Below are 8745 nucleotides of genomic sequence, written 5' to 3'. Positions count from 1 at the left end.
ATTTTCTTAGTACATATTATGTTCGGCCTGAGTGCGTCGTAAACCGGCAGTGGGTAGGCGCACAAGGGTCGATCTTGGAGTGGATGGTGCGCTCAAAGGAAATAAATAAGAACACAAAGAGGAATTTCCTCGTTATAATAGTGTTTTATTAAGAGTGTTAGGAAATTATATACAAGGATACAATATTACCTTTGAATGTAAAACTGATGACGGTGATACTCGGCGATGTGTGCTGGTTGGCGGTCGATCGAAAAAGAGGCCGGTTATCCCGTTGAGGACAACCGCTAAGCCGCGAAAAAGTCCTCTGGTATTAAGGAGGGGAAAAAAAGCTACACACACAACAACCCCCACATATACGTGCATGGGTGCTGACAACCCGCACACACACGTGCATGCGTATGAAGCGCATGCATGTGCATGCATGCACACAAATGCGGCGTGAGTGTGGGTGGCTGGAAATCTTATTAAAACGTTAGGGAGGGGCGCCGTCAATCAAGTAAAAGTTAGGCCTTGGGCCTAAACATGCCGCCCCCCTTGCGGTACGCAACATCACAGTCCGCCAAGGATCACCGACCGTGAAGAAGAGAAGAAAAAATAAAAAAAAACTTATAACTAATTATATCTAACTTAACATAAATGCCGGTCAGGCCGCCGGCTTGGCGGCACGCAAGATGGTCTGCGCAATGGGTGAGCTTGGTTGCTGATGCCTCTGTCATTCGGCACTTTTCCCGTTATGATTCAAGGCCTAAGCCAGGTTTGCCTAGAGCTAGGGATAGCGAAAAGAAGTAAGAAGATATACGTGTTCATATTTCTTGCCGTTTATTACAAATTCATTGGAAATTCTATGCTTGTGAATGTCGTATGAAGAAAATTCAATAAAAAAATAACTTATTGTAATGATACAAGATTTTAAACGCACATCTCCTGCGACTGTGTACAACAGAAATTCAATAAAATAAAAAGGATAAAAAGTGTAAAAATTCATGTTTCGGTCGTTACCAAACATTTTGCTGTTAGGCCTTCGCTGTGCCCGAGAGTACCCAACCGAAGATGGTACTCTGAGCTAACAAAGGGCCAAACGTGGTCGGCAGAATCCCTGGGAGTATTATCTCGGCATATACATCTGTGCCCAGGACGAGGCGGATCGGGGCGGATGAGTAGAACTGCGGATCCGCCAGACGAAGATGTGCGTACGGGGCTGCGATGGCACTGTCGATGCTGGTTGTGGGTGTCGTGCGCCGAAAATTCGCTACGACCGCAGCATGGGTCGCAATCCTTCTGTTCTGTCCGTGTCTTCCTCGGATACGCAGCAGACATCCTGCTTGCCCGCCAATGTTGCTGGTAGGAAGTTGGAGCTCCTGGGCGAGCTCCTCCGAAATCACTGTGGTGGGGGAGCATCCGTCGATTAAGGCGCGAACGAGGTGTAGCCGCCCCCCTGCTTCTATTTTCACGACCGCGGTGGGGGTGATCGCTACCGTCGGTATCATGGTGGCGGTGGCAGCTGAATGCGGGGCTAGGAGCCCTGCCCGGAAGGCGGACACGGTAGTGAGCTGCAGCGAGTTGGATCCATGACTGCGATCTCGTGGTTGATGATGGGTGTGATATCTTTGTTGCAGGCGAAGAGGCCTTGTCTCCGCTCTGCGATCGCGCGGTGGTTGTCTTCGTTGAGAGTCCTTAGTTTGCCGGCGAAGAGACCGAGTCTCCGCTCGGCCGTCACGAACATGGCGCTGGACTGTAGATGTGTTGTGCTGGAGCCGCTTCCTTTCATGCTGCAAAAGCGGTCTAAACGATTTGGCTGCTGGTGTTGTGTTCGGGCGAAGAGACCGAGTCTCCGCTCCGGTTCGGTGGATTCGAGCTGGACGAAGAGGCCCAGTCTCCGTTCCAGCATCTGACGCATATAACGATATGGAGTCGTCAATCCGCTCACGGGGTGATTCCAGCTCCTCCTCAACTTGTACACTCCATGGCTTGGAGCGAGCTTCGTGGAGTAGCTGTTCCTCTTCATCAATCGAGGAGATGTGAAGCATCGTGTGATGTTTTTCGCCGCATTTTTTACATCGGCCTTGGCTTGGGCACGCGTTCGAGCGGTGGTCTAGAGCCAAGCAATTTCCACAGCAGCTCCCGCGGATCGCTAAGTAAAGACGCTCCTCGGGTTTTTTGGCCCGAAAGATGGGGCACAGGCCTATGGGATGTTGCTTAAAACAAGCGCGGCATTCCGACGTATAACGCATGACGTTCTTGGCAGCGCTTCGTTGCATAGCGGCAAAGCGACCCATTTTTCTGAAAGAAATGCAATATGTTTGACTGGGTCGAGTCATTCTCGAAAATGCGGGGGCGAGTGGTCCCTAGGTGTATTATTGGGGATTTGGGAAATTTTATTAGCGCGCGCATAAGGGGAAACATCTGTCGCTGCATAAAAAAAATATTCATATGTGACGTGCATTATATGCATGGCCTCTTTCCCCGCACGTTATGTGCCTGGGTCTTTAGTGCCTTATGTTGTTTATTTTGTGTCACCCGGTAGCGTTTTAGTTGGCCACGGGCACACTAGTGCTGCAGAAAAAGAGCATTTACGATTTTTGGGTTCGCACATTCTGGTGCCGAACCGGGTAGAAAGTGTATAGCGTGGGTTCTTTTGAGTCGCTGTTATTTGTGTTGTTGGTGCTAAAACCCAACAACTTCCCTGCCCGCCACAAAAAAAATGTTTGGACAGCAAAATTGTATGCGATGTAAAGAAAAAATAAAAAAAATGTTCGTTTTGGATGAGGAGAATCATTTGTAGAATTAATCATTTTCCTCTTTTTGTATTACCTTTCGGTAATTTATGAGAGTTGTTTATTCAATTTTCCCCAAGTACGCTTCTAGTCCGGTTTAATTGATGGCCTTTAGCAAATGGCACGGTTCCCGAAGGGTATTTGGTTCCGGTACCGATTTTTCGAAAACGGGTTCTTCGGTACCCGTTTGCATCATTTTATGCATCCCTAATATAATGTAGATTTAAAACTCGGCATGTATGTACATACGTTGGTATAAGTATATGGGCAGTCAGTGCCCGTACTTTACCGCATTGGTAGTTTGACATACCTTTTTGACCCATTTTTCATTTTCTACTACTTCTGCTACCAACACTTAGATTCTACCAATATTTCAGTATTTTCGCACTGAAAACGCATACTGCGATAATTTTAAAGTATTGAATTGCAGAGCCCACCCAACTAACATTAGGAGGCGATACTGACCAAATCAGTAAATTTTGAAAAAAAAAAGAGAACTTAAACAGGAAATAAATTTTGAGTAGAGAAATATATTGACTGAGTACGCGAATATTCTCTGCGCTATTTTTCTCAGTTTGTTTCTCTTTTGAATAATTTGAACGACAATAGGAAGTTTTACGTAAACGATAACATGCTGAAATTGGTTATTTTTCGGCGGTAATTTTGGTACCTTGGAAAATTGTTGTGGTAGGTAGACGTTTTGGGATGTGATTTATTTTGTGATTTGTTTGTTTTACGATAAATTGGGAATTTTTTGGTACCAATATAAACCGTAGTTATCGTTTTCACGAAACTTCTACTACCATTTTCCGTCTCCCAACATTTTGCCTTTAAAAAGGTCCGTGCACTGGTAAATATTTACCAGCAGCAAAGACAAACATATTGTGCACATTCATACACACCCGAGTATGGAATGTTAAATTCCTATGAATTGAAACAACGGGAAATGTATACAGTGATTTTCCGTTCTTTCATTTCATTTTTTACTACGGCGTGGCCTGTAGTAGTAAGTCATAAAGGAAAAATTAACATTGCTTGAGATCGTTTAAAAATTATGGGCAAGCCAGGAAGCATGTGAATCATCGCCGCGATCAGCGTTGGGCTGATAAAGATTACGAAAAGGCGCATCCTTTTGATGGAGCATCTCATGCCAAAAGCATCGTACTCGAAAAAGTTGGTGTTGAAGCCAAAACAGCATAACTCTGCCATTTGTAAGTGCGTGAGGGTTCCACTTATCAAGAATGGTAAGAAAATGACTGCATTGTTGATTTAAAAATTTTATTTTTCACATTACTTGCAAACATTAGCAGGAGAAAACTTAACGGCAACCGCAACACATCAGAGTACTTCAGATATATGTATGTATATTTAGGGCGCTTGGCAGCATCACGAGCTGCTGCTACCCCAACACCACCACCACAACCGTTGTTATTACCACCCAGTATATATATTCATCACCCGTTTTCTTATTGCCAGTATGATCTGTTGGCATCTCCTCCTAAATAATATCCGGATGCAGTGTCTCCACTTTTTGTTGATGATGATGCTGTTGTTGTTGTTTCTGCTGATGCTGCTGAGCGCCAGCTGCCAATGCGTGATTACGTTTTAGTGCCATCAATGCACCAACAACATTTCCACTGCTATTATTACTGCTTATAATGCCACTGTCATAATGTTGTTGTTGTTGTTAAGGTGTTGATGGTGCTGTCCACCGGACATAGCTGAATTTTGATTTGAAACATAGTATGGGCTACCGCTGCTTTTGTATTGATTGTGAGAATGGTTTGCCGTCGGTTGATGCACATTCTGAGTAGTGTTGTTGTACATAAGATCACCATCAGCAGCACGCTGCTCAATTGACATGCCCGGCGATCCAGGAGCCGATTGTAAAACGAAATCCTGCAATGGTAAACTCTCACGAGAGTTATCCATGTGACTCGGTGAGACTGGTGCCGAACGTGGCATGCCATACGGTGGACGAAAACCCTGACTGCTGCGTTGACGACGCTTCTTATAGCTATGATCAATCAATTTTGCGCCACTATCGGGATCAATACGCCAAAAGCTACATTTGCCTGGTTCATCTTGGGAGCGTGCAACTTTAATGAAATAACTGTTCAAACTGGGATTATGGCGTACAGAATTTTGCCAACCTTTATTGGTTTCTTTACGATAATATGGTTAATGTTTTACAATAAATGAATAAATGCCCGATAATGTCAATTGTTTATCCGGCGCTGCCGATATTGCCTGTACAATCAATTGAGCATAGCTTTGCCATATTATCGTTGACGACACTTCTTATAGCTATAATCAATCAATTTTGCGCCACTATCGGGATCAATGCGCCAAAAGCTACATTTGCCCGGTTCATCTTAATGCGTCATTGACAAAATCATTAAACTGCTGCAATTGAATTCCGAAGGCGGAATTCAATGTATCCAAATGAAATAAACCCACATTTGTTTCGGGTTCTGGACGAAATTACAATCTTGTGCCAATACCAACACAAGCAGCTAAATCTGGCTTTTTATATACAACAGCATGCTCGCCATGTAAAATAACTTTACCAGGTGCAATAATTTCAAACTGTTTCATTGTTGGGTCGTGCTTAAATAATTCACTTAAGTCAAACAAGCAAAAAGGTTGCTCGGTGATATTCGGTTATTTGCTAATTCTCGTGCTACATACAATATACATACGTTAAGAATAAGCTCCTTTGTGCATATATAGCGATCGCAAACAACTGGCTTGTTACTTCAGACACCAACAATCCAATACTGTTTTTCAACACACTACGGGGATCGGGTTCGCCACGTTACGATTTTGATTGGATTGTGTTCAGCAAAAGCAGTGTATTCGTAAATTGTATGTTAATTAGGTTACCTGTTGACTTTTGGTTTGTAGATCGGTTATCACTACTGTACAAATATATGCATAAATACAAAAGCTTCGATTTTATATGAAGGCTTCTAAATTGGTTACTCTCTTTTAAATTTAAGCTACTCCAACCCTGTTGCACATGCGTATTTTATTGCGCATTTGATTTTTGTCATAGATATACATAAGGTATGTATGGGTGTGCATGCAGCAGCTAGTAAACTTTAATTTTTCAGTAGCCGAGAGCTTACAGTAACGATATCTATCTGCAGATATACAGCTCTTTGTTACCACTGTTTCAGCCTTTTAAATTTAGCTGCTGCTTTTGTATTGTATTATTATTATTGTGATGTTTGTGACACCTTTTCCCACTCTTCGGGTGTATATGATTTCTGTGAGAATGCGTGAATTTCTTTTAACTCCCCAGCAAGCGCACTTTTCACTAAGCGGTGTTTCTGTAGCAAAGTCTTACCACGACTTACCAACTTACTTACCAATTGGTGATAGATATGGGCTCTTTTGCTCCCTTTTCGGTAGGGATGCGTAATGTACGATGAAGTTTATTGAGTACACCATTCGGTATACTAACATGTTTCGTTAATGATGGACGTCAAATTTTGAAAGAAGTTCTTAGGTTGTGATTTATTTATTGGGTATTTAATATTTTAAAAAGCTGGTGGTGGCCTAATTGTTGCTGTCGTTGTTAAATATGCTGATAATATATTAAAAGGTTTTGCCACATCATTCGCAATTGTTATATCGTGTGTAGCTTCACTATATATTTTTGATTTTAAATTTAACGTTAAGTTTTGCTGGAGGAGCAGGTTAAGTGATTGCATTAATATTCTTATGGTTATGATCCTAAAAAATCTGGACAAACAAATTCAACAACGACAGCTCCACAAAGGTCGCAGGCCCTTTTAGAGGCTGAGGAAAGCCTCTTGCCTAGGGTTTAAAATAATGGGAGTCTAGTTACACCGTGGGCCAGAGTATGAAGTCGAATATTTTATAAGGTTTTCTTATTTAATAGCGCAAATGTTAATGAAATGCAATTTCGAGTAATCACTGTTCGTTATTAAGAGCCGTTTGCTAAGAAATAATTTTGGCAATTCAAAGGTATCCTATTAGCCGTATGCGGTCAAATTTTATAGTGGAAACCATGAAAACAATCCAAATCTTAAAATTGTGCATGAATACTCTCTCGTGAAATGCGCAATTATAGACATAAATAATGTAAGGCACGATAACCTCGGAAGAGATTCTAAGCCGAGCTTCTCTCTCTAAATTTGTGTCGTGCTCCTCTTCTTTTGAGCCGACTCTGAACAGCATCTGCAAGGCAGATGAGCCCTTTTTGAGCGCTTCTCATGGCAGAATTACGCGCGGAGCGCTTGCCACACACTGCCGAGGGACGACCCCGCTTAGAAAACTTTTCTTCTAATTGAAAAAACTTGTTGTTGCAATGATCATTAGCAGTTAATGATTCACTGAGTGCAATAGTGAGTTTATCATATCGATTGCAGCATATGTCACTGCCAAACCTTTACGGCGTAGAGCGGTTACAATTTTAGGGCCAATAATTTCGCGGAAGCCTGGTAAAGTTGAAAATGCGGCATATTCAACTACTCGCAAGTAAATGTCTAAGTGCATGAAAGAATTGCTTCAATTTGAAGAATAGTCAAGTGTGCTGTTGAATCCAATGGATCTAAGGAGCACGGCGTAACTTCAAACATTGTGGGTATATTGGAAGTTTTATTGGGTGCCGCCGAAACAACGTCTTAGTGTGGCAGCAACAGCTGTAACCAGTCTCAGTGAGTGGGTGAGTTTGATTCAATTACTAGAGCTTTGTTCTTCGATGTGCAATCTGGACGGGTTACTTATACGAAGTAGGGAACCGGGGAATAATTCAATCCCCTTCAATGAAATGGTAGTAAACAAGTATCTTTGGTAGTTATAAATTTGATTTTGACAGAAGAGTCAAGCTTTTGTGCGGTCCTGTTACACAGGGAGTATTCACCCCTTTTAATCTGAAATTTCGGAAAGTTCTTGTCCGTCAAGTATTCATGGAAGCGTTCGAGGGGTTAGTGTTCCGGCTCGAGAATGTGCAAACCCACATGACTCCTTATCGATTCACAAGACATCGACCAGAAAATTAAGCCTCTCTTCCTAAACCTGTTGGCATTTATAAGTCTATTATTATTATATTTTGTAAAGGGATATGAATACATATTTAAATATGGCTGTCCCTATTCCTTGGACAAAAACTTTCGTTGGCCTCATGCCTTTGGCTGAGTGCATCTGCTTTCTGGGGCAGACCGTGGGTCTGAATTAGGGTTCTGGTATCCTCGCTGGGGGAAGCGAGTGACTGTGGGAAATTTAAAATATACAAAAGGCCGAAAGCCCTTAGATTCTGTGGCAGATCGGTTCGCCCTTCTGCGGTAGGCTTTTATGATGTCCTCGTTATGGGATAACGAGTGAGTGGGGTGGTTTCTGGTGTCCTCGCTCGGGGAGAGCGGGTGAATTGTGGGTTTGATTTTGAAAATGAAAAATAATTGTTTTGTGGCAGATGGGGATCTGCATTAGGGTGGTTGATTGGCCTCGGTGGGCGAGCGCCGGGTTTTGAAATTTTGAAAATTTAAAAAAAGATTATGGGCCGAGTGCCTTTGTTTTCTGTGGCAGACCGAGGGTCTGCGTAAAGGCTTTTCTCGTTATGGAGGAACGAGTGAGTGGGATATTTTTTTTGTTAAGCGAAGCTTTTGGTCCTCGCACAATCTATCTCCGTGGGAAGAAGGATCAGTTTGACCAAAGGTCGTCTGACTTGACCCTTCTCGGTTATGAGGTCGACTACACGTACTCGGTTATCTTCTCCGGGGTGTACGTCTCTCTTCACTCCCGCTTCCCACAAGCCGCCCATATGTGGAGCGCCAGCGGGAATAAAATGCCAAGTTAATGCTTGATGGCTATACTTGGAGACTGTTTTGTCTCGGCTTTCTGCCAGGAAGGCTTTGAATTCCGATCGTAGAGATCTGGAAGCTCCGACAAAGTTCGTACCATTGTCGGAGTAGATGTTCTTCGGACATCCTCTTCTCGCGAT

The 8745-nt window shown here is 43.0% G+C and overlaps 1 protein-coding gene across 1 annotated transcript; it reads right to left on the bottom strand.

Moving 5' to 3' along the window:
- Positions 1 to 4308: 4308 nt before the first annotated feature.
- LOC137240817 (forkhead box C1-A-like) lies at positions 4309 to 5372 on the bottom strand. The gene is made up of 2 exons (XM_067767619.1): positions 5279 to 5372; positions 4309 to 4939 (listed from the first exon to the last, which is right to left on the bottom strand). The coding sequence occupies exons 1-2, from the start codon at positions 5370 to 5372 to the stop codon at positions 4428 to 4430; spliced, it is 606 nt and encodes a 201-aa protein (XP_067623720.1). The 3' UTR covers positions 4309 to 4427.
- Positions 5373 to 8745: the final 3373 nt, after the last annotated feature.

Source organism: Eurosta solidaginis, chromosome 1 (genome assembly GCF_040869045.1).
Source record: "Eurosta solidaginis isolate ZX-2024a chromosome 1, ASM4086904v1, whole genome shotgun sequence".
Taxonomy (NCBI): Eukaryota; Metazoa; Arthropoda; class Insecta; order Diptera; family Tephritidae; genus Eurosta; species Eurosta solidaginis.
Note: the sequence above shows the minus strand (reverse complement) of the source record. Positions and strands in the feature narration are given on the sequence as shown.

Excerpts from the sequence above, each read along its gene's own strand:
- LOC137240817 (XM_067767619.1), bottom strand. The coding sequence starts at position 5,372 with ATGAAACAGTTTGAAATTATTGCACCTGGTAAAGTTATTTTACATGGC. Across the intron at positions 4,940-5,278 it reads AGATTTAGCTGCTTGTGTTG|AAACCAATAAAGGTTGGCAA; the intron begins GTATTGGCACAA and ends ATTATCGTAAAG.